A 27,396-nucleotide genomic window follows, 5' to 3' on the forward strand; every position below is an offset into this window, starting at 1 on the left:
GGAGGGGAACCTGTGGAAACCAGCTCAGAACCAACAGGTGCCTTGGCACTCTACCACAAAGGAATCTCCCGGTGCATTAGCAGAAACGAGGGAGACAACACTGCAGGGGGCCCCAGGCAAGTAAGCACCCTGCAGCACCCATCTGAAAGGAGCTGAAGAAAGCTAAAGGAAAAGCAGGCAAACTAGAACTGCCTGAAAGTTCCAGCCTTGCTGATTCCAGCCCAACATGAGGGAAGCTTCCAGAAACTTACAACCTGTAATTGCCAACATGAAAGGCCCTAGCACATAAAGCCAGTGACCAAGATCTAGGCTCCCAACACAAGAAACTTGGGTCAGTGCCCTGTTCCCCAGCAGGAGAGCTTAATCTCTTTAAAGGCCAGGGAATAAAGAAATACCATGAGTAAAAAGAAATGTACCATAAATTCATATTATGAGAAGGGTGAAGATGAAGACAGAAATTCTGAGGAGGACAACATCATCAACAAACCCACATCTGCAACATCAAAAGGGAATATGAACTGGTCTGAAGCCCAAAAAGCCTTCTTAGAAGACCTCAAGAAGGATTCTGAAAGTCTAATGAGAATGGTAGAAGAGTCCTTAAAAAATACAATTGGCCAACTGGAAAAAAAGCACACTGAAGAAAACAAGTTGCTAAAAAGCACAATTGGCAAACTGGAAAAAAAGTACACTGAAGAAAACAAATCCCTTAAAAATACAATTGGCCAATTGAAGAAGGAAGTATAAAAACTAACAGAAGGAAACAATCTGTTAAAAACTAGAATTGGACAAATGGAAACTAATGACTCTATAAGAGAGCAAGAATCAGTTAAACAGAAACAAAAAAAATGAAAAAAATACACAAAAACGTAAAATACCTCATGGGTAAAACAACCGACCTGGAAAATCGATCTAGGAGAGACAATTTAAAAATTATTGGACTACCTGAAAATCATGATGAAAAAAAGAGCCTGGACAGTATCTTTCAGGAAATCATAAAGGAAAACTGCCCTGAAGTCCTAGAACCAGAAGGTAAAATAACCATAGAAAGAATAGAACAGTCACCACCTGAAAGAGATCCCAAATTGACAATGCCAAGGAATATAATAGCAAAATTCCAAAATTACCAGATGAAAGAGAAGGTGCTGCAAGCAGCCAGAAAGAAACAATTTAAATATCATGGAACCACAGTCAGGATTACACAGGACCTTGCAGCTTCTACATTAAAAGACTGCAGGGTGTGGAACATGATATTCCATAAGGCAAAGGAGCTTGGATTGCAGCCAAGGATCAACTACCCTGCAAAAATGAGCATGATTTTTCAAGGGAGGAGATGGATATTCAACAAAATAGGGACTTCCAAACCTTCCTGATAAAAAGACCAGAGCTCAACAAAAAATTTGATCTTCAAGTACAAGATTCAAGAAAGACATAAAAAGGTAAATGGGACAGAAAGATACAATATGTTGTTAATAAGGATATACTGTTTACATCCCTACAAGGGAAGATGACACTTGATTCTCTTGAGAACTGTACCGTTATTATACCATGTTAAAGGAGTATACATAAAGGGGGTGGATATTAGTTGACTTTGATGTAATGATAAAAAAAAATCTAATCAAGTGGGTTAAATGGATCCAAGTAAGTGGATTAGTCTGATCTTAGAAAATGTACTGAGAAAGGAGGAGGCAGACAAGGGTAAATTACATTACAGGAAAAGACAGAAAATCCTATTACAGCAGAGGGAAAGAAGGGAGGGGGGTGAGCATTGTTTGAACCTTACTCTCATCAGATTTGGCTCAAGAAGGGCATAACATAATCAGTTAGGTATAGAAATCTAACTTGCCCTATAGGCAGTAGGAGAGAAAAGGGGAAAGAAAAGGGAGGGGGGAATAGAAGGGAGGGAAGAAGCAGTAAGGTTAAAGGGGAAGAAAAGGGAAAGGGAGGAAGGGACTGAGGGAGGCAGTGGTCAAAAGCAAAACACTAGTGAGAATTTGTACTTACAGTTTCACTAATGTGAAAATATTCTTAATAGGAATGTAAATGTATAGCATATATCAGATTGTGTGCCATCTTGGGGAGGGTGGTGGGGAGGAAGGGGGAGAAAAATTCTAAACTCAAAAGCATATGGAAGTGATTGATGTTAAATCAAAATAAATTAATAAAATAAAAAAAAACAAAGAACACTAATGTTTTTGAGGATCTCCTATAGGCTTAAAACTAAGTTTACAGAAAGAGAAAAATATGAATTATCTATAATTTTAAAAAAATTAATTAAAGAAATTGAAATATTTTAAAGAGTTGTTTTTAAGTCATCCTTAATGACAAAAATGTATTTAAAGTATATACAATTTTAGGGAAAGATTAAAGATAAAAATAAATTAATAAGAGATTTTCAATAGTGAGGTTGTATACTGAATTTCTTTATAGTATTAAATGTTTGAATTCCAAAAAAATTTCTAGCTCATAGAACCAATTGAAAGATTTTGCTGAGAATGAAACAACAGAAAATTTCTTATTATCTTCTGTGTTTTCTTATCTTGTTTTTGTTTCATGTAACTGTAAGAAATTAAATGGTTCCTGAGTAGATATTTTCTTTAATTCTGGTTGAATATCATTACTATACCATATTTGTTTTTGTCATATTAAGGTATAATTGTGTTGCATATAAATATTGATTTTTCCATTGTGAATTCCACTCCATTATAGAGGTACATTTTATTTACCTTTCCTTGTGGATCACAGATTTTAGAGTTAGATGGGACCTAAGAGGTTATCTAGCCCATAATATATATTTGTTTTTACCACAGATATGAAGATAGTAGTGATTTAGAAACTCTTTAGCTATTGTTTTCTTGCATATATAAAATACTAAATATTTTCTTTATTTGATCAATATAATTTTACAATTATAAAATTGCAACCTATAACTCCAAATTAAATAGTATAAGAAGGAACATAGATTTATGTAGAAAGCCTTTATAGGCTTTTTCTTTAAAAAAAAATTGCTTAAACTTGAAGTTTTTATACCCTTCCTTTAGGCACATCCCTTATAAGCAGAATGTTTCAATTTTCGCATTTTGTGTCAGGAAAAGGAGCCTGTAGACATTAAATATTTAGCTAAGGAAAGGCAGTTTCCTTGGTTTTATTTGATTACTATGAGTTAGATTCCTGCTGATAGTTTAGGACTGTTAATAGTTACCTGACTATTTGACAGAAAACATTTCCTTTCCTTTATTTAACCTTTGACTCATAAATGTAAAACTTTTATCAGAGCTTATAATAGAAATCCCAGTGAAGTGGTTGCTTTCTTGTAGTGACAAAATTGACCAGTGACTTTGAGTATAGGTCTTTCTTTTGCCTTGTAGTTCTTAAACTACATGAAGAAAATAATCTTGTAATGAACCATAAAATATGTCCCTCCCAGCATTTAAAAATTATTGGTTGTGATATATTCATCTTTTTTTTTGTAAGCTAAGGAAGTCATAACACTGAAGTTTTTCTTTAACAAGATTGTTTCTTTTTTGTTGTTATTCATTCAATCATTTCATTTTTATTAAATCTCTAAAGTAATTGTATTCTTATTAAATCACTACTTTGTATATTGCAGTTTTAAAAAAAAATGCTTCATTGTGGAAGTTTGTAAGTTGATCAGAGCAAAAAGGCCTGGCCTGAATTTGACTGTAAAGCCCTACTTTAACTTGAGCCGATTGTATTTAGCCTTATGTTAAAAACTTGAATCATTCTGGCAAGTTTCTAAACCATTGTGTGTTAAAAATTAATTGTTTTGTCTACATCAGTTTGTCTAGGCGTGGGAACTCTGCTGTATGTATGGCAACCAGTCTACATATTACAGTAGTCTTAGAGAGTTTCTTGAAGATCAGAGAGGTTCAATGACTTTTCCATGGCCATGTTATCTACTTTGTGCTAGAACTGGGTTATAAATTCAGATTTCCTAAATCTAAATCCAGTGCTGTTCACTACATCACACTACCTCTCATATCTTTGTTAGTGTTTATTAAATTATTTGAATCTTACTTAAAAACTAACAAGAAAATTAACGTATAAATTTACCTCATTCAACCTAAGAAGGACATTGCAACTTCTATTTATAGAAAATTTACTGTTAACAGATATCTCACTTCTCTAGTGTATATGGAATATATTTTAAATCCAAAACAAAGCTTTATGCCCTTGCATGAAAAAAGTCCTTTGGTTTGATTTTTTTTTAAAAGAATAGCCTCTTAACCATCCTCCAACTTTCACCAATACATCAGTTTGTTTTTGTGACACGAGGTTTTTTAAAAATTTAATTATTTGCAATGAAGAAAAACTGATTTTCTCTTTTCCCTCCACTTGAAAATAAAGAAAAACAAAACTCCTGTAATAAATACGCACAGCCAAACAAAACACATCTCTTACATTGGTCATGTTCAAAACATAAATATTTCATTCTACACCCAGAGTCTATATCATCATTCTGTCAGGAGATTTCAGTAATGTGCTTATTAATGAGTCCTGTGCAATTATAGTCAGTCATTGCATTATACACACTTCCTGTGTTTCTAAGTTATTTGTCTTCATCTTGTTGTTACTGTGTAAATTGCTCTCGATTCTGACTACTTCACTCTGAATCAGTTCTATACATGTCTTTCCAGGTTTCTCTGAAATTCTCCCCTTCATTTTTCCTTAAATCACACAATAGTATTCCATTATATTCATATGCCATAATTTGTTCAGCCATTCCTCAGTTGTTGGGTAAGCCCTTATGGTTCCAGTTTTTTGCTATGAAAAAAATAGCTGCTAAAATATTTTGGATGTATAGGTTCTTTTCCTGTTGTTTTAGTTGTTGCTTTAAATCTCTGATGAATAAGCCTAGTGATAGTATCACTGGGTTAAAGGATATGCACAGTTTATTAACTTATGCAACATAATTCTAAATTGTTTCAAATTGCTGGTTCGATTCACAGCCCCTCCAGCAGTGTATCAGTATGCTTGTTTTTCTGCCACTCCTCCAATATTTGTAATTTTTGAGTTTTTGTCAACTTTGTCAATTCAATATGTATGAGTTGTGACCTCAACATTTCTTTAATGTGCATTTCTTAATTCTAGCAAATTGAAGTATTTTCCCTTTTGAGTATTGAGGGCAGCTATTGCCTGTTTAAAGCTGAAGTCTTATGAAGTCACCCTGTTAATCAGTCAACTCCACTGACTCCTTATTACCTCCAGGATCAAATATAGAATCTTCTGTTTGGTTTTTTAAACTCTTTGTAACTTGGCTCCATATACTCTGAGACCTAATTCAGGACCTCTTTATTGTTCCTTACACAAGACACTTCATCTCCCAACTCCAGAAGTTTTTACAGATGCCACCCATGCCTGGAATTATATCCCTCCTGTTTTCTATCTTCTGGCTTCCTTGGTAGCTTTCAGATCCCAGCTGAGATCTTACCATCTTCAATAAACCTTGCCCTGACCCAGTTAAGGCTAGTGCTTTCCCTGTAAGATTGTCTGGAGTTTATCCATGTATATGTCTTACTTGTACATAGTTGTTTGCACGTCGTCCCCCCCATTAGATTTTATACTCCTTGAGAACAATTTTTTTTATTGTTGTTGCCTTTCTTTGTATCCCCAGTTCTTGTCACAATGCACCTGTGTCACATAATGACTATTTAATAAATTTTTGTTCTGTGGGGCAGCTAGGTGGTGTAGTAGATAGAGCCCTGGTCTTGGAGTCAGGATAACCTGAATTCAGGTCTGGCTTCAGACACTTGACACTTACTAGCTGTGTGACCCTGGGCAAGTCACTTAACCCTGCTTACTTCACTAAAAAGTAAAAACAAAAACAAAAACAAAAAAGAAATAAGTTCTTATTGGCTGACTTGATTTCCTTTGACCATTTATCAGTTAGGGAACTGGAATCAATCCTTATAAATCTTGGAAATGAGACCCTTATCTGCTGTACATTTTTTCCCCAGTTATATTTCTTTTTTTATTGCTTTTGTTTGTGCAAAACCTATTTAATTTTATGCATTCAAAATCGCCCATTTTATCTTGCAGGATCCCTTATTTGGTCATGAATTCTTTACCAAGAAATATGAAAAGTAATTTCTGCCCTGCTCCTCTATTCCATTTCTAATGTTATGTATAGTTTATTAATCCATTTGGAACTTTTCTTGGTATAGTGTGGAAAAAAATGGCTCTATACTTAATTTCTGTATGACTGCTTTCCTGTTTTCCCAGCTGTTTTTGTGTTCTTACCTCAGTAGCTTGTGGCTTTGGGTTTATCAAACACCTAACTTCTTTGTTCTTTTCATTTATATGTTCCATACCTGATCTGTTTCACTCCTCAACCTCTCTCTCTATTTCTTAACTAGTACCTAATCATTTTGATGATTACTGCTTTGTAGTATAGTTTTAGATCTGGTATTGCTGGGTGTCCTTCCTCCTCATTTTTTCCCCTTGAGATTCTTGTCTTGTTATTCCTACAAGTGAATTTCATTACCCTTTCTCTGGTTCTTTAAAGTAATCCTTTAATAGTTTTATTGGTATGGCATTGAATAACTAAATTAATTTACATAATATTGTTATTTGTCTTGCATTGGCTAATCTTACCCTTGAACAATTAATATTTTTTCACTTTGTATTTTTTATTTCTGTAAAGAGTGTTTTGTAGTTGTATTCCCATAGTTCATATGTATATGTGTTGTCAGATAGAATTTCAAGTATTTTATACTTAATTTAGGTGGAATTTCTCTTTATATCTTTTCGATAGCATTTCAAGTATTTTATACTTAATTTAGGTTGAATTTCTCTTTAGGTTTTCTTGTATGATCTATAATTTCTAATGGTTGTGAAACACATATTCTGTAAGGTACTAAGAATTTGAAAGCCCATTTTCGTTAATTGAGTAAGGAGAGGTTCATTACTAAAAGGTTGAGTAACAGTGGATGATTTTTAAAAAATAACTGTGTCAACTCATGAAAAGGGGAAAAATGCAAAATTGCATTGAGAACAACATAACCCACTTTCACTTTGGTTGAGGCCAACAAATATTTATTAGGAGTTCACTGTTTAGAGCACCATGAAAGGTGCTTTAGCTGTTAAAGGGACAAAATGGAAAACTGTTTCTCTCTTCCAAAAGCTGCATTCCACTGGCAGGTAAATGACATGTAGTTAGAATTATAATAAAAACTTTATCCTGGAATGTTAAATTATCTGAGATCAAGGCTAATACTTACTTTTTTCTCAGTGTAACTTCAGCCACATAGTGCAATGAATAGAAGATGGGAGACCCTTAATAATTTTTCCCCTATGGGTAAATGATAGATAGTTAGATTGATTTGTTATTGTTCAGATGTTTCACTCATGTCCAACTCTTTGTTATCCCATTTGGGTTTTTTGGCAAAGATGCTGGAGTGGTTTACCATTTTATTCTCCAGCCCATTTTATAGATGAAGAAACTGAGGCAAATAGGGCTACACAGCTAATAAGTTTCCAAGGCCAGATTTGAACTCAGGAAATGAGTTTTCTTGACTTCAAGCCTGGCACTCTATCGACTGTGATACCTAATTATCCCAGTTGCTAGTGCCCTACCTCATGAAATGCTTTGTATTTTGTTATATTTCATTTACAATTACTCTCTTTATGTTTATTCTATATATATTTATATACGCACTTGTTTCCCCCCTCATAAAGTCTGTACCTCACAAATAGAGATTTTTTTCATGAATTATATTTGTATCCCTAGAACATAACCTGGCATATAGCAGGCATTTAATACTTGCTTATTGATTTACTGATTGCATAGGAATTTTAGCCCAGCTAGTAAGAAAAAAGTGGAGTAAAATTCTTACTTCTTATCATTGAAAGGATTCATTGGACAACATAGACTGGTACAGACAGGGTCTCATAGAAATTCATTTTATACAACATTAATTGGACCCTCAATGCTACATAGCAGTCCTTTTAAGTGTTTCTTATCGACTTTCTAATAACGTTCCCTAGCTGCTATTCCAAACCCCTCCTCCACTCAAACATCAAAATTCATTACCACCATCTTCCCTCTTGACAGATGACTTGGCACACCAGTTAATTGGGAAATCAAGGTTATACTAAGGAAGGAAATGTTCGTCACCAGCTTGCTGGCTACTTGGTGATGAATTCTTTATGTAAACCATGAAATAATAAAAAGTATAAAGTAGCTCTCAGTCTTGTATACTACCCACTTTCTACTTCTTTATTTATAGTTTAAAAATGGTAAAAAATCAGGCACAGCCTATGAAGAATCACAATATTTTTGGAGAGTCTATAAACATCATGTCTGGGAATGCTCTAAATGATAGATGTTTGTCTAATGATCAGTGAGTGGACATACTGTTGGAGGAATTGACTCATTAATCTTTATGTTCTCACCATAAACAGAACTAAAGAAGGACTTTACATTTACAGAACTTGTACTTCACATCTTGCTTATTAACTAACTCAGCCCGGTGTTTTGGTCTTTAAGATTTTTTACATCTCAACTGCCATCTAGTATGTTATCTATCTTTTGATTCATCTGCACATTTGGTAAGCATGGTATCTACACATTTGTGGAAAATCATTGATTAAAATGTTGAACAACATAGGGTCAAGCACAAATACTTCTGGTACTACACTGGAAGTTTCCTTTGAAGTAAACACAAAGTCATTACTTTCTACTCTTTGTATGTTGGGGCAGGGATGGGGAACCTGCAGCCTCAAAGCCACATATGGCCCTCCAGGTCTTCAAGTAAGGACTTTTGAATCCAAACTTCACAGAACAAATCCTTTTATTAAGGGGATTTGTTCTGTGAAGTTTGGATTCAAAAGGCTGCACTTGAGAGCCTAGAGGACCATATGTAGCCTTGAGGCCTTAGGTTCCCCACCCCTGGTAGCCATTCAGCCAGTTTCAAATCCACGTAATTGTACTATCATGTAGCCTACTCTTTTCATTTTCCCCATAAGAGTAGTTGAAAATAATGAAAAAGTTTCCTAAAATCTGGGGATAGCATTCACACTATGAATATATCACAAGTTTGCATTGGTATTGTTGCAGAGAATGAAGAGGTAGAGAAATTATACGAAGAATTTGACTAGCCTCTGCAAATTAAATCAATGCATACTTTGATAGTACTAGCTTAATATTACCCTGTCAAAAGGAAGTTTTTGTTTGGCTGCTCTTGATGAAGTTACTCTGCTTTCCGATCTTCAACTATTGCTAGAAATTTTGCAGTAACCAGAGTCAAGTTCACTATTCTATAATTTGCTTAATCTGTTCTCTAATTTTTTTTCAAATAAGAACTTTTTCCCTTCTATGATCTTATATGACCTCTTAAAATTCTCCCAAGTCTTTCACTTGTTACTTGTAATGGTTCTACACTTACATCAACTAATTCTCTTAGTATTTGAGAATATAATTCATGTGGGACAGGTGATTTGAAATCATTAAGAGAAATATCCTTATTATCTCCCTGATTATGTTCCCCAGGCTGTGTTTGAGGCCATCCTACTACTACTACTTTTTAACTTGACATGTAAGATTCTTAATATTTTGGTCCCGTTTGAACTTTCAGAGCCATTTTACATGATTCCCCTCCATTTTATAATTAAAGACAAACTGGATTACTTGCCACTCCCATGTTTATTGAATGACTAAACTCAGATGTCATGTACTTTGTCGTCAAATTTATTTACAAGGAAAAAAAGAACTAATACAATGTAACACTATAATTTCCCAGCATTGCTGTCCATAAAGTGATGTACCAGGACCTTTTAGAGAAAAAAGTAGGAAATAAGTATATGAAAAATGTCACCTCAGTCTTTTGAGACAAACAACTAAACTTAAGAAAGAAAAGAAACCTGTCTTAGAGTTTCTTTGTATTGTCACTCAAAGAATAAGTTGCAGAGTTTGGTATATAGAGACTTTCTGGCTTCTTAGAGGGACCTCTTACCACTGAGTTTTTGAAAATAGTTACTTCAGTCTAAATTAAAACCTTGCAGTGAAGATTTTGAATTTGCTGTAGTTGCTGGACTTTTTTTTTTTAGACAATGAAGGCAGGATACATTTAAATAAACAAAACATCATAAAATCATATTTTCTGACACTAAGTTTAATGTACTAATCAATAGATTTTATGATAATATTTTAAAATGCTTTCTAATAACTGCAAATTTCCTTCTCAGGAAAATATTATGTATGGGGGATTTGGCTACTTCATTTAGTAAAACTATCAGCATTTGGATGATTAAGAAAAAAGCATTTAGTTTTTTTTCAAAATGAAGTCATATTGCAAAAGCACTTCCAGTGATAATTTACTGCATTTTTAAAAAGTTATTTTCTCTTCAAGACACTGAAGGCAATGTAATAAATAGTTTACTAGTTATATAAAATATTTCTTAGTATAGGAGTTATAACATGGAAGAATTTCATTTCAACAAGCTATCAGTCAATTAGTAGACATTTATTAAACACCTCCTTTGATATCCACCTTCACCTAACTCTCACCTGTGGCTCCAAGAATCTGAGGCATGCACAATGGCCACACCTGGGTTAACTGTCTCAGCAGATGAGCTAAATCATATTGAGGGTAACCAGAGGCTCCCAAAGCTGAAGGTGAATTTGGGGGATGTCCACCTCAGGCATGTGAAGAATTTTCCAGGCAAAATGGACAGATAGATGAGAACAGTTTATTCCAAAAGCCTTCTGAAAGTGGGTGAAGAAGGTGCTATGTAATGCTTAGAACTTAGTCAGACATCAAAGATACCTGGGCCATTGCCAGTTTCTGGCTTTTCTCCAGCCTGAATTCCAATGACTTAGGAAGACAGCAGATGACTTTGTATAACTCTACCTCACTGAAATCCAATTCATGTACAAGTGAAGACATCGCCCCCTGATGTCATTGGTCCTTTTTGAAAACAAAGGATGAACAACAACTGTCCTAAGTTCTACAGATATGAAGACAAATGAAACAGTCCTTGCCATCAAGGACCATCAATGATTCCTTTAGAAGAGATACCATGAATATAAGTTATTAAATAAGTATATGCAAAATATATACATAGTAAATACAAGATAAAATTTGTGGAGTTGGGAGATGGAGTATTATATTCCAAGAAGGCTTATTTGACTGTACTATAGAGTATACTAAGCTTAGGGAAGCAGGCTGAGGCTAGGTTGTGAAATACCTTAATAGTTAACCAGAAAATCTTATATTTTGTTCAAATAAAAGCTCTTTGCTTGGTCATGAACATGATCATAACCTACACTTAAGAAAACACCTTGGATGATTTGTGGCTAATGGAATGGACTAGTGAGACTTGAGGAATACTTGAGTAAGCTTATCTAGGGAAGAATTGCTAAGGGCTTGATGTGAATAAAGAACTGGAGATAACTGTAAGAGATACCATGCAGGTAGAAGTGATAGATTTTGAAGTCACTATAGCTGTTGGACTTTTTTTTAAGCAAAGGCAAGAAACATTTTAGCAAACCATACTAAAGCCATGTTTTCTGATTATGTTATTGAGTTTAATATATATAGTATGTATATAGTATAGCACATTAGTATGCTAATAAAATAACATGGTATAGTAGTATATAGATTTTTATGAAAATAATTTAAAATGCTTTATAGAAGTTGCAAGTTTTATTGTCAAGAAAATGTTATGTGTGGGGAATTTGGGTATTTCATTTGGTAAGACTATCAACATTTGGATGATTAAGAGAAAAGTTTTTTAAGTTTTCAAAATGGACAGTAATATTGCAAAGGCAATTCTAATGATAATTTGCTGCATTTAAAAATAATTTTTTATTTAAGATTTAGTGATAGACTAGATATTTGGGTTGAAGGAGAGTGAGGGGTCAAAGATGATGCTAGGGGTTGCAAACATAGGTGATTGGAAGGACTCAACAGAGATAGGTAAGTTCATAATTAGAATATGTTCAGGGGATTCAGAGTTCAGTTGAATTCATGTTGAGATTGTGATGCCCTTGGGACTTGTAATTTGAAATAAACAGAAGATAGAAATGCATAATGGGCTCACAAGAGAGAATTGCTATGGGTGTAGATCTAGTAGTAATTTGTATAAGGACAATCATTAAATTCATGAGAGCTGATGAAGTCACCAGGTGGAAGAGTATAGGAATATTTAAAGGGTGCTCATGATATGGCTGTGGCTTAGACTCATAGTTAGGGAGCATGAAATAGAATGTGAATCAGTAAGGACAATTAAGAAGGAATAGTCAGACAGGGAGGAGCAGAACCAAGAAAAAGCAATGTCAGGAAAATCCATGGAATAGAGAAGTCAAAAGTGCTAAATATTTCAGAGAGGTCAGAAAGGATTGAGAAGAAAACCACAGCATTGGCTCTTAAGAGATCATTGGCAACTTTGAAGAGAACTGTTTCAGTTGAACTATGATTTTGAAGATTGTAAATGGTTGAGAAGTTAGTGAGAAAAGAGAAAATCTAAGCAACTGTAAATAGCTTTTTCTAGATGTTTGGATGCAAAAGGGAACAAAGTGATAGGATGATAGTTCGAGAGGAATGATAGTCTAGTCAGGTGTTTTTCAGGATGTGAGTTGGTAATTAGCAAAGAAAGAACCAGAAAGATATTCTAGATTATAGAGAATGATTTATTGTGGAATAGGTACAGATATGTATGTATGCACGTATGTACGTATGTTTGTATGTATATGCAAATGTGCATGTATATGTATATGTATGTGTGTATGTGTATATATGTATGTGTATATGTATAGATATATGTATGTGTGTGTATGTATGTATATACAGAGAGAGAGAGGAGAGAGAGAGAGAGAGAGAGAGAGAGAGAGAGAGAGAGAGATTAATTATCCTTGCTCAGTAAGAGGGTCACTTTTTTGTTAGAGGTTGGGAAAAAAAGAAATAAGTTTGAGGAGTAAACGTAGAAAAGGGCGCAATAAGGAGATTATGAGCAGTGTGTTTGTTTTCTTAGTGGATGTATGAGGTGAGCTCCTCATTTGAGGGAGAGAAGGAATGGTTTGCGAATCTTGAGAAGGGAAGAGAAAGCCTGGAATTTGCCTCTGGGGAATGGAATAGAGAAACAATTTAGGTAGGAGTAAAAGATTTCTTTACTATAATGTGGGCCCAGTTGAAGCTAAACAATATGAATTTGTAATGTACCTGAGTCAATCCATTTGCATGATTTCCTCTAGCTTCATTCCTTCTTTAAGTATCAATTAAGTAGGGATAAAGGATGAAAACAGTGTGTTTTTCATCCTAATCATTTTTTATTAGCTAATTTTTCCTAATAATTTTCTGTAGAAAAAGTTTTAAAGTTAGATGCATTTGATATGAGAAAGTGTCATAAAACAATTAATATGGTGTATTTTCAGTGGAAATAAATGCAGATTGATACTGTTTCCTTAAATTTTATCCCTTTAATCTGTTTTTCATCTTGGTAAGATTCATTTAAGGTAATGTATTTTTAGCAGAATAAATATTTTAACATTTTCTTTTATTAAATTTTCTGATTCTGAAATAATGTGATTTTTGGAAAGAGTAAAACATTCTTTATAAACTCATTTATGTCATACTTTTATTGCCAAATTTGTCATGGTAAGCTAAATTCATATTCTATGTTGAGTATTGATAAATTCAAATAAAACATTGCTTCACAATTGTAGACTGATTTTCAAATATTTGAGGATGAATTTATTCTAAATATGCTGTTTTTTGTGTATAACTTTTATCTCTGTATTGACTCCCTTAAAAGTCTAAAGATAAACATCTACATAGAAAGAAAATAAGATGCATTTAATCATATTTAGCCTTGGCTTTGAAGAATGTTGACTAAAAATTTATTACTAATTTTCTGGGGGTTTGTTTATTTGTTTGGAATTTAAAATAGTGCTATACAGAAGCACAGATTAAAATTAATTCCCAGAAAAGTGATTGATGTAAACATAAATGTGTACTGTGATTGTACAGATGATGGATCTAATCAAGATATACCATGCTATATGAAAAATCTTATTTGCACAAGCATATTTTGGATTAAAAACAATATGATTTTACTTTGTTAAATCAAGTTATTGCCTATATTATGGTACTTTATGTTCATCTTTAAAATTTCTTTGATAAGCATCATCGAATACAACTAAGTGATTAAGAAAACTTGGCATGCAATAGAAATATTGAATAAAAATCTAATTAATATAGTAAATTATGCAACTAATTTGATGAGACTGATATAGTTTAAATAGCTGCCTAGAACAGAATGTTATATTCATTCATTAATTTATCAATGTATTTATTGAGTCTCAGATCACATCAAATGTTTTAAGTAATGTTTATGTTATCTTCTTAATTGCCATATAAATTTTCAATTCTTTCTATATACATATTTTAAATATTTTTTTTCAGCTACCTTCCATGGTTTGAGGTGTACTACAAGCTTTTAAATACTTTGGCAGATTATTTGGCTAAGGAACTGGTAAGCAATCCTTTTTTTTGGGGGGGATGTTTAAAATAAAGTTTTATATTCAAAATGATTCAGTAACAACAGCATTGACTGTTCCATTTGGATGGAGAAGGGAGAAAATTTCTCCTTTTCACTGTCATTTCTAGTAAGTGAGAATTTGTAGATAAATTTTATTGACTCAGGGTTAGTCCATTACTGCTTTACACCTTTGTCCCTTAAGTTGAAAGGAAACTGCTTGCAGCATTTAATTAAAATAATAAATCAACGAAATTCATATTTTCATGAGTAGTGCATTATTTTCCAGAATAACGAAGCAAAAGATTTACTTGGTCTTTATCTCATTAGTTTTAATATTGTCCATTTATTTGTTAGTTGTAGAATAAAAAAGACAATGACCAGCCAGATCTTTTCAGATTAAAATGCCTGAAGATGATAGGAGAATCTTTACATTTGGTAAAATGTAAAACTTTTGGTGGGATATTCCGACATAGACCAGTTTAATTATTGTGATTAAGTTGCTACATATGCCTGGAGAATAAATAATTGGATGTTTTTCTCAATTAATTTGTTCTTTTTCATAGAGGCACAGAGTGGTTGCTTTTATTTGTTTTGCCTTGTTTAGATTCTTAAACTTAAGATCTTCTATTCTGAAATGTTGAGCTTTTAAACTATTGTCATTTGAATGGTAAATGACAACTTTTGTACCATCAAACTAACTACCTTTACAGTTTTCCAGTTTTTATCAGTGAGAAGTTGGTTTCAAAAGTGTACTATTAGAATTTTTCTAGGTTTATAGCTTCTTTTCCAAGTATAGATTTTTCCCCAATGAAGTTTTTTCCAATGTTTATGTAAACTTGAACAAACTACCACATCTATCTTAATAATTTCTTCCCCTCCTTTCCACTCTCTCATAATGACAGCAATAATCATAATTTTGAGTTATCGGAAGTAAATTTCACTAAACTAAAAAAAGATGGCAAGTATTTCTTTTATAGGATTTGATTTTAGATGGAGCTATTGACTATTTCTCTTTTCAAAGGCATTTGACTCAAAATGAGGGTCTGAAGTTACTTGAAAAATATTGGAAAAGTTGGGTGTGGTGGTGATGCATGCTTGAAATCCCAGGTGCCTGGGAGGCTAAGGCTAGTAGATTACTTAAGCACTAGTGCTCAGAGCTGTAGTAGGCTTTGTCAATCAGGTGTCCTCACTGTTATGATATCAGTGTGGTGAGTCTCTGGGGAGGCGACCAGATGGCCGATTGAAGGGTAAACTGGTTCACATTGTAAGAAGCAGGTCAGAGCTTCTGTGCTGATCAGTAGTGATACCCCCTACTCATAAATGAGTCCCTGTAATTCTAGTGAGTTCCAGAAACCCAATCTTAAAAATAAATAAATAAGTAAATAAAATATCTGGCTTATTCCCTGCCCCTGTCCCACAATTTTAAATAATATATAGAATAAGGCAGTAAGATAAATTATAATAATTATGTTCTAGGACTCCTGTTCTCCCATTTAATAATTTAAGGAATCATACAAATGGTTATGTGCATTTTAGAGGACAAAACTACTTGAGAGATTGATTTATAGAAATCCATAAATATATAAAATAGTTAAACAGAAAAAAATCTTTAGATAATGATATTATGAAAGAATGCCTGTGTTTTGGCACTAATAATTTCCAAGGGGGAATTTTGCAGAGTGCGTGTTATTGTTATTGTTCAGTCATGTCTGATTCTTCATGACCCTTCGTGATCTTGGCAAAGATATTGAAATAGTTTGCCATTTCTTTCTCCAATGGATTAAGGCAAATAGAGATTAAGTGACTTACTCAAGATCACACGGCTAGACACCAGATTTGAACTCAGGTCTTTCTGACTCTCGGCCCAGTGCTTTCTGTGCACTGAGTCACCCAGCTGCCTTCAGAGTTCATAACAATAGATAAACCAAAAGTCATCTCTATTTGACTTTTATTTGCTTATTGTTTTGAATAATAGTAATATAATTAAATTAATGTTAAAGTTAGTTTGAATCCTCTTATCACAAATTAACTGCAAATATGGATTTCCAAAGCATGTCGAGTAACCGACCTGAAATTTAAAATTTCCCATGAAGAATTACTGATTGCATAATTCCCTCACTGATAATTGAGAGATGACAATATTTGGCTCTTTTTATCTAGGATTTAGTGGCCATTGTATTGGCTATGTGACATGCAAAAATCACTTTACCTCCCTCAGTTCTCTGAACAACACTGAAACTCTGAAGTTGTAGAGAAGGTGCCCACTTACATTGTTCCAGAGAATTTCCTCACCTGGAAGTTTACCATACTAGTTAAATCACCGGGCTAGTCCTTCTCCTCTACCACTTAGTTGAATTATAGTTTTCAAAATTAAGGTCACAAGTTTACTGAATGAAATCAAGAAGAAAGGAATAAAATACTTAATAATGACCCCAAATTTACTAGTCAAATAACTTAAGGTTAAAATACTTAAGTACATACTGGAATTGTATATACAGTACACTGTTAAAAAAATTTCATCTACAAATTTTTATGCTTATGTTCCAGTCATTTACATTACAAAGAAAATCCTCAGAAATAATATGTCAATAGCTGTAATGAATGTTTTAGGAAACATAGAAGTGGAGGTTAGAATTATATTTCTTTGATTATTTCATAAAGTTTATTTTTGTTTATCTACATATAGAATTAGAATTATTCATATAAATTCTGAATGATTTAATTCTATTCCTTATTTCATATTTACAAATTAATAGTTGTCCAAATATCATATGTCATGCTATGAGGTTGATAAATTCAATCTCTGGAATATTAAAATATTTAACAAATTTCCATTTGGTTTTATTGTTGAAGCTATACTTCCTTTTTTTTAAAGTTGTTTTTATATTCCTGAAATATATCTTATATTTCATGGTTAACAATAATATAAATTGATATTATCAAGAAAATTGGCCCTTAACTCTAGGAAAACAATTTTTTAATCATTTAAAAATGAAACAAACACCTAATTTTTCAGTGTCAGTGTGTATGCAAACAGTCATATACACAGTCATAATATCATAATCCATCATAGTGAACACAAACTTAGCAAGAAAAGTATGCAAATCATGCACTATTTTCTATAATATTCTATAAACTCATTGAATGATCAAGCATAAAATACCTTGGCTGCAAATTAACTTTTTCAGGTGTAATCAGTATCATAAATTCATAAAAGTATATGCTTCTAGAATCACCATTTAAGACCCAGTTTGGGTAAATATGGATTGTTAAAGCCAAGAGAATACACATGATCAGCTATATTCTTAGAAGTGTCACGGTATAGTAGAAACACAGGACATAGGGAATAGAGTAACTAGAGTTAAAAGGATGTGGATTAAAAGTGACAGATAAGTCACTTAACATCTCTAAGGGACAATTTTAGGATCTATAAAATGGAGATAATATCTGTGGCACTGCTTTGTAAGTTACAAATGACATAAAGTATTACAAAGTTTTTTGCACCCTAAATTGCTGTATATTAATAATAATAGAATAAGTTAACTCATCTATAAAATGTAAAAATAGTATTTTCACTGCTTAACTCCCAGGTTTTTGAAGAAACTCCTTTGTAAATATAAAGTATTAGAGAAATATGTGCAATTTTTATTATTCTAATTTCTTCAAATGCTCCTTTTGCATTCCCCCAAATGCCTAGTACAGCTCTGTCTTTTTAATTATGTAGTATCTTAGTTAAAGAAAATTTTAAAGCAAAGAATATCAAGTTAAAAAAATAAAATAAATATAAAAGTTGTGTATATTTGTTTTGTTTTATACATGTGGTATATATTTGTATTATATACATGTATTGTAATCGTATGATCTGTATACTTTGTAGTAGACATTCATAGAAAATAAAATATTATATCTTTTGTTTAGTGACTACTACATTGTGGGCTGAATATCAGACCGCAGTAGCCAGTGAAGAAGAATCCATAAAATAATTTATACTTCTTGCACATTTTAATAGAGGATGGATTTGGGTGTGGATAATCCACTCATCACATTAAAATTCTGCTGTTGTTTTAAAGAATCAACTTCTTCCTCAGAGAGGAAAATGTGATTTATGATTTATGAATACAAAACTACCTTTATCTTTTTGGAGTTATCTTCTATTACTGCTATATGCTTTTCATGGTAAAGAAAATAAAGAGATTTTGTCAGAAGAATTGTCATATTAAACAAATATTGCTACTACCATTTCCCAGAGACAAGCATTTCCACAGGTAGAGTTTATATTAATTAGAATTACAAGTTTTGTGGTTGTAAGAAAATATGCAGAGAAAATGGACATCAGAAATACTTAGGAACTCAAGATTTTTATTAAATTATATTGCTTAAAATTGGTCTTGATACGTAATTTTGTTTCAGAGATTCATTGATTTTTCAATATGATCAATTTATAAAATGGACTTATACCCTTTTTTCTCCCCTCAGGAAAATGATTTGAATGATATACTAAAATCACTATACAGCCACCCTGTACCAAAGGCAAACACTTCAGTCAGTTTGAATGTGGTAAGTATTACCTGTATTTTTTTTAAAAATTCTCATAACTGATTTTAACCTCGTTCTTTCCAAATCTTCTTAGGTCTCACTTTTCTTGAGCTAAACCCAGTAGTCACTTTATCCTTCCGTATTTTCTCAAACCATTATCTCCTTTAAAAGCTGCTGCCATTGCCTTTAGAATAAAATACAAACTCCTTGTTTTGACATTTAAGAGCCCATCATAATCTTGTTCCAGGCTCTCTTCCAGGCTGATAGCACATTATTTCCTATCACACACTCTAAGACGCAGCCAAGTTGGCCAGAGTAATGTTTACATGTCATTTCATTACCTGACTCTGTATTAACGTACAGGGTTGCACTCTTCTCCCTCCCGGTGCTGGAATTTTCTTCCTTCTCATCTTCACTACCTGGCATCCTTAGCTCTTTTCAAAGCTCAGTTCACGTTCTCTACATCTTTCAAGATACCCTTCATGATTTCCTTAGGGATTCCCATCCCTGTCCAGTCCCTATGTATTTACATTGTTTATTTACTTATTTGTAAAAATATTGTCTCCTGCTAGGGAAATATAAGTTTCTCAAAGGCCAAGGCTCATTTATCTATTTGTATCCCCAACACTTAACACTAGGCCTGGAACACATATAGTAGGTGCTTCTTAAATGCTTGTTTGATGTTTTGGAACCATAGTAGGTTCACATTAAAACTTAAAATAAAAATGTTTATTTTGATACTTTTTCTTCCTAAAAAATCTTGGTGGTCCTAAATTATTCCTACATGATAGTGCTGACAAGTTTTTCATATCCTTTAACCATCATAATTTGCTATGTGAGTTAATCTGTTTTGGTGGATGTTAAATCACATTACTGTTATTTTTGAAACATAGATTATCCAGTGGCCATTCTAGAAGCTCCTTTTGACTCTTATTTGTAAATTTGCCAGTTAGAATGAGCAAATTTGTGAGATCTGTGAGGACATTTTCTCATCTTGGAAAACTTAGCTTTATTTTAGGTCAGTGCAAAGAAAAAATAGCAAAATAAAAATTAAATTTCCTACATTTAAAACAAAGCCTTTGAATTTCACAAAGTCTGACAAAAATCAAGCTGTATGGGAATAAAGAAGTAGGATGGGGACTGGAGCTATCATTTTATTGTTATAGGAAATTCAGGTAAGGAAATTGTTTCCACCAATTCCAGTGGCATCTTCTTTGCAACTTATAGTTTTAGGTAGTTGCCTAGAGCAGGAAGGGTTAAGTAACTTGTTAAGGGTCACAGAGACAGTAAGTATCAGAGATGGCACTTGAACCTAGAGAACCTTAGAGAGGTACAGCATAATATAATGGATAGAGAGCTAACCTCAAAACCATGAAGATTTGTATTTAAATTCCACCCCTTGCACATAACTAACTCTGTGATTCTGGGCAAGTCATTGAAGCTGTCAGTGTTTAAGGCAACTCTAAAACAGAGAAAAAATGATAACTTAGCAAAGGAAGCCTGTGGTTGAGAGATTTATCTACTCTAGAAATATTGTGCGAAAACAAAGAAAGAAAAAAAGCAATATAAACTTATTTATAAAAAAAGATTTGTTGTTCTTTTCTGGGCTTATATCCAGTTGTCTAGTGAGTTTGATTTTGGTATTCTGTGATGTCTGTGATCTGTGATCTCTTGAATGTAGCCTATTTATATTCACCATGGATTTTTCCATTGTTCTTTGAGTTCTTTGTGGTTTAAATTCTTTCAAAATAATGGTGTCTCATGAATTATAGCCATAACTGTTATTTTTTTATTTCATTGTTTTTTAAAATCCTATTTTATTTTTCCTCAATTACATGTTAAAATAGTTCTTAACTTTAAAAAAATTGAGTTCTAAATTATATCACTTCATCCCTTCCTCTCCTCCTTCCTGTCTGAGACAGTGGAGTAATCTGATGTAGGTTATACATGTGCAATCATGTAAAACATTACCATATTGGTAATTTTTTTGCAAGAAGATTCAAACAAAATAAAATGAAAAAAGAAAGAAAAATAGTATATTTCAGTCTGTATTCAGACTCTGTCTCTGGAGGTGGATAGCATGTTCCATCATGAGTCTTTTTGGATTGTCTTGGATCATTGAATTGCTGAGAAAAGCTAAGTCATTCACAATTCCTACTGTTACTGTGTACAACATTTTGCTGGTTCTGCTAACTTCACTGCGTAAGTTCACATAAGTCATTGCAGGTTTTTCTCAAACCATCCTGCTTGTCATTTCTGATAGCAAATAATATTCTATCACAATCATATGCCACAACTTGTTCAACCATTTCCCAATTGATGTTCCTCCCCTCCAATTTCTAGTTCTTAGCCATCCCAAAATATTTTTGTAAAAGTAGGTCCTTTTCCCTTTTTAAAATAGTTTCTTTGGGATATAGACATAGCAGTGGTATTGCTGGATCAAAGGGTATGCACAGTTTGGTTGCTCTTTGGGCATAGTTCCAAATTACTCTCCATAACAGATCAGTTTCACAACTCCACCAACAGTGTGTTAGTGTATCAGTTTTTCTCCATCGCCTCCAACATTTATCATTTTCCTTTTTATGTCATATTAGCTGGTGTGAGGTAGTACCTCAGAGTTGTTTTAATTTACATTTCTCTAATCAATAGTGATTTAGAGCATTTTTTCATATGACTGTAGATAGCTTTCATTTCTTTGTCTGAAAACTGCCTATTCATGTCTTTTGACCATTTATCAATTGGGGAATGACTTGTCTTATAAACTTCACTCAGTTCTCTATATATTTGAGAAATAAGACCTTTAATCAAAATTATCCATTTTACATTTTGTAATGCTCTCTATATCTTATTTGTCCTAAATTCTTCCCTTATCAATAGATCTGACAGGTAAACTATTCCATGCTCTACTAATTTGCTTATGGCATCACCCTTTATGTGTAAATAATGTACCCATTTTGATTTTATCTTCGGCAGGTTAGACTATTCCATGCTGTACTCATTTGCTTGTGGCATCACCCTTTATGTGTAAATCATGTACCCATTTTTACTTTATCTTGGTGTGTAGTGTGAGATGTTGGTCTATACCTAGTTTCTGCCTTACTTGCTTTCTTGTTTTCCCAGTTTTTGTCAGATAGTGAGTTTTTGTCCCTGAAGCTTAGATCTTTGAGTTCATCATATATCAAATTACTGTGGTCATTTACTACGGCGTATTGTGTACCTGATCTATTACTGATCTGCCACTCTATTTCTTAGTCATTACCAGATTGTTTTGATAATTACCACTTTATAATACAGTTTGAGATCTGTTATAGCTAGACCACCTTCCATTGTATTTTTTTCTTTGATTCCCTCAATACTCTTGATTTTTTATTCTTCCACGTGAATTTTGTTGTTATTTTTTTCTAGCTTTACAAAATAATTTTTTGGTTGTTTGATTGGGATGGCAATGAATAAGTAAACTAGTGTAGGCAGAATTATCATTTTTATTGTATTGGCTTGGCCCAACCATGAGCAATTAATATTTTCCATGTGTTTAGATCTGACTTTATTTGTGTGAAAAGTGTTTTGTAATTTTGTTCATATAGTTCTTGGAATTGTCTTGGCAGGTAGACTCCCAAGTATTTTATTATGTCTGCAGTTATTTTAAATGGAATTTCTCTTTCTATCTCTTGTTACAGGGCTTAATTGGAAATATATAGAAATGCTGATGATTTTTATGGGATTATTTTGTATCCTGCAACTTTGCTAAATTTGTTAATTATTTCAATTAGTTTTTTAGTTGATTCTCTAGGTGTCTCTTAAGTGCACCATTGTATCATTTTCAAAGAGTGATAGTTTTGTTTCCTCATTGCCTGTTCTAATTCCTTCAATTTCTTTTTCTTCTCTTATTGTTGTAGTTAGCATTTCCAGTACAATATTGAATTGTAATGGTGATAATGGGCATCCTTACTTCACCCTGATTGTATTGGGAAGGCTACTAGCTTAACCCCATTATCGATAATGCTTGCTGATGGTTTTAGATAAATATTACTTATCATTTTAAGGTAAGCTCCATTTATTCCTATGTTTTCTAGTGCTTTAAATAGGAATGGATATTTTATTTGTCAAAGGCTTTTTATACATCTGTTGAGATAATCATGTGATTTCTGTTGGTTTCATTAATATGATTAGTTATGCTGACAGTTTTCCTAATTTCAAACCAGCCCTGTATTCCTTGTTTCACCCCACAAGGACCATATGATCCTTGTGATATATGGTTGTAATCTCTTTGCTAGCATTTTATTTAAAAATTTTGCATCAGTATTCATTAGGGAAATTGATTTATAATTTCATTTCTCTATTTTGGCTCTTGTCTAAGTATCAGCATCATATTTACATCATAAAAGGAGTTTGGTCAGATTCCTTCTTTGCCTATCTTTCCAATTAGTTTGTATTGTATTGGAATTAATTTTTCTCTAAATGTTTGTTAGAATTCACCAGTGAATCTATCTAGCCCTGTGGATTTTTTTCTTAGGAAGTTCATTAATAGCTTTTTCAATTTCTTTTTCTAAGATTGGGTTTTTTAGGGTATTCTATTTCTTCTTTTCTTAATCTGAGTAGCTTATATTTTTTGTAGATATTCATCCATTTCAGGATTATCAAATTTACTGGTATATAATTGGGCAAAATAGCTCCTAATTATTTCTTTCATTTTCTTTTCATTGGTGGTGAATTCATCCCTTTCATTTTTGATACTGTAATTTGGTTTTCTTTTTCCTTTTTTTAATCAAATTAACCAATGGTTTATCTATTTTATTGTTTTCTTCATAAAACTAGCCTCTAGCTTCATTTATTAGTTTAATGTGTTTCTTTCAGTTTTACTAATCTTTCTTTTGATTTTCAGGATTTCCATTTTGGGTGTTTAATTGGGGATTTTTAGTTTGTTCTTTTTCTATTTTTTTTTGAGTTGTATGCCCAATTAATTCATCTGCTCTTTCTTTATTTTATTGATATAAGCAATTAGAGATATGAATTTTTCCCTAAGTATCACTTTGGGTATATCCCATAAGTTTGGTATGTTGTCTCATTGTTGTCATTATCTTCAATGAAGTTGTTGAGTGTTTCTATGGTTTGTTTTCTGACCTACTTATTTTTAGGATTAGATTATTTATTATCTTTTCACTGCTTATTAATGAGTACAATTTTGATTGCATTATGATCTAAAAAAGATGCATTTAATATTTCTTTTCTGTATTTGGTTGTGAGGTTTTCATGCCCTAATAAATGGTCAGTTTTTGTGTAAGTGTCACATACTGCTGAGAAAAAGGTTTCTTCCTTTCTATTCCCATTCAGTTTTCTCCAGACTTGTATCATGTCTAACTATTCCAGAATTCTATTCACCTCCTTAAATTCTTTCTTCATTGTTAGATTTATCTAGTTCTGAGAGGGGAAAGTTGAAGTTCCCCACTAATATAGTTTTATTGTCTATTTCCTCCTGTAACTTACTCAACTTCTTCAAAAATTTAGTTTATATACCCTTTGGTGCATATATGTTAATCACTGTCTGTGGTAACTTTTTAGAAAGATATAGTATCCTTTCTTGTCTCTTAATTAGATATTTTTTTCGTTTGATTTTGCTTTGTCTGAGATCATGATTGCTACCCCTATGTTTTTTTTTTATTGCAGCTGAAGCATAGTAGATTCTGCTCCAGCCCTTAACCTTTCCTCTGTGTGTGTGTTTCTGTGCTTCACTAGTGTTTCATGTAAAAAACATATTTGAGAATTCTGGTTTTTAATCCATTCTGCTATCCTCTTCTATTTTATGGGTGAATTTATCCCTTTCATCTTTATAGTTATAACAGCTAACTGTGCATTTCTTTCCATCCTATTTTTCCTTTGTTTATCCTTCTCTCTCTTTTACCTTCATCCTTTCTCTCCACATAAGTGTTTTACTTCTGATTATTGACTCTGCTTTCTGCCCTCCCTTCTATCAGCTCCCTGCCCCCCTCTCATCCCCCTTCCTCTTTACTTTCTTATAGGATAATATAAATTTATGTGTCCAACTGAGTGTGTATATTATTCCCTCTTTAGGCCAGTTCTGATGAGAGTAAGGTCCATGCTTTGCTCACCACCTACCATCTTCCTCTCCATTAGGATAGCTTTTTCACAGCTCTTTGTTGTGAGATAGTTTACCCCATTCTACCACTTACTTCCCTCTTCTTCCTGTATAGTCTTCTTTCTCAACCCTTTATTTTTTGGGGGGGTATCATTCCATCAAATTCACCTTATATACACACTCTGTTTACGTATATGCCTTCTAATTGCTCTTATAGTAATCAAGCTCTTAAGAGTACAAATATTATCTTACCATATAGGAATATAAATACGTTAAACCTTATTGAATCTTTTATGTTTTCCCTTTCTTATTTTTTTTTACTGTTTTATGTTTCTCTTGAGCCTTGTATTTGAAGATTGAATTTTTTATTCAATTCTTACCTTTTAATAGGAATGGTTGAAGTCCTCTATTTCATTAAATATCTGTTTTGTTTTCCATGGAAGAAATATACTCAGTTTTGCTGGGTAGATGATTCTTGGGTGTAATCCTAACTCCTTTTCCTTTTGGAAAAGCCCTCTAGTTCTTTAATGTGGAAGCTGCTAAATCTTGTGTAATCCTGACTGTAGTTCCATGATATTTGAATTGCTTTTTTCTGGATGGTTGCATTATTTTCTCCTTGACCTTGGAGCTCTGGAATGTGGTTATGATGTTCTTGGAAGTTTTCATTTTAGGATGTCTTTCAGGTGGTGATTGATGGATTCTTTCAATTTCTGTTTTTCCCTCTAGTTCTAGTATATCAGAGTAGTTTTCCCTGATAATTTCTTGAAAGATGTTGTCCAAGCTGGTTTTTTTTTAAATTGTGGCTTTCAGGTTGTCCAATAATTCTTAAATTCTCTCTCCTGATTCTTTTTTCTAGATTAATTGTTTTTCCAAAGAGGAATTTCACATTTTCTTCATTTTTTTCATTCTTTTTGCTTTTTTTATTAATTTATTTTGATTTATCAGCAATCACTTCCATAAGCTTTTGAGTTTTAAATTTTACTCCTCCTCTTTTCTCACCTCCCTCCCCAAGATGGCATGCAATCTGATATAGGAGATATATATGTATATGTACATATGTATACACACATACATTCCTATTATTCCTATTAAACATACATTATATATATATATACACACACACACATACACATTCCTATTAAACATCACATTAGTGATGTTGCAAGTAAGAATTAGAACCAGTAGGAGGAACTACGAGAAAGAGGAAACAAAACACAACAGAAGAAAAAAATAGCAAATAATATGTTTCGATCTGCATTCAAACTCCATAGTTCTTTCTTTGTGGATAAGCATTTTCCATCACAAGGCCTTTGGAGATGTCTTAGATCCTTGTATTGCTGAGAAAGGTTAAATTTATTAATGTTAGTTATTGCACAACATGGCTGTTATTGTGTACAATGTTCTCCTGGTTCTGCTCACTTCAGTCAGCATCAGACCATACAAGTCTTTCCAGGTTTTTCTGAAGTCAGCCTGTTCATCATTTCTTATAGCACAATAGTATTCCATTACATTCATATACCACAACTTGTTTAGCCGTTCTCCAATTGGTGGGCATCCTCTCAATTTCCAATTCTTTGCCACCACAAAAAGAGCCGCTATAAATATTTTTGTACATGTGGGCCCTTTCCCCATTTTTATGATCTTTTTTGGGATACAGCCCTAGAAGTGCTATTGCTGGATCAAAGGGTATGCACATTTTTGTAGCCCTTTGGCATAGTTCCAAATTGTTCTCCAAAATGGTTGGATCATTTCACAGCTCCACCAATAGTGCATTAGTGTTCCAATTCTCCCACATCTTCTCCAACGTTTATCATTTTCCTGTTTTGTCATGTTGGCCAATCTGATAAGTATGATGTCATACCTCAGAGTTTTGATTTGCATTTCTCTAATCAGTAGTGATTTAGAGCATTTTTTCATATGACTATAGATGGCTTTAATTTCTTCATCTGAGAACTGCCTGTTCATAACCTTTGACCATTTATCAATTGGGAAATAATTTGTATTCTTATAAATTTGACTTAATTCTCTATATATTTTAGAAATGAGGCCCTTATCAGAGAAACTGGTTGTAAAAATTATTTCCCAATTTTCTACTTCCCTCCTAATCTTGGTTGCATTGGCTTTGTGCAAAAACTTTTAAATTTTATGTAATCAAAGTTATACATTTTGCTTTTCATAATGTTCTCTATCTCCTGTTTGATCATGAATTCTTCTGTTCTCCATAAATCTGACTGGTAAAATATTCATTGCCCTCCTGGTTTGCTTGTAGT

General features: G+C 32.9%; 1 protein-coding gene across 1 annotated transcript in view; it reads left to right on the plus strand.

Moving 5' to 3' along the window:
* Nucleotides 1-27,396, plus strand: part of DENND1B (DENN domain containing 1B) — a 378,678-nt gene that overhangs the window by 185,310 nt on the left and 165,972 nt on the right. The window contains 2 exon segments of the mRNA XM_020971720.2: nucleotides 14,421-14,490; nucleotides 18,973-19,053. Coding sequence (XP_020827379.1) covers nucleotides 14,421-14,490; nucleotides 18,973-19,053 — 151 coding nt within the window.

The sequence above is a fragment of the Phascolarctos cinereus genome, unplaced genomic scaffold (genome assembly GCF_003287225.1).
Source record: "Phascolarctos cinereus isolate Bilbo 61053 unplaced genomic scaffold, phaCin_HiC Scaffold_5;HRSCAF=322, whole genome shotgun sequence".
NCBI classification, from domain to species: domain Eukaryota; kingdom Metazoa; phylum Chordata; class Mammalia; order Diprotodontia; family Phascolarctidae; genus Phascolarctos; species Phascolarctos cinereus.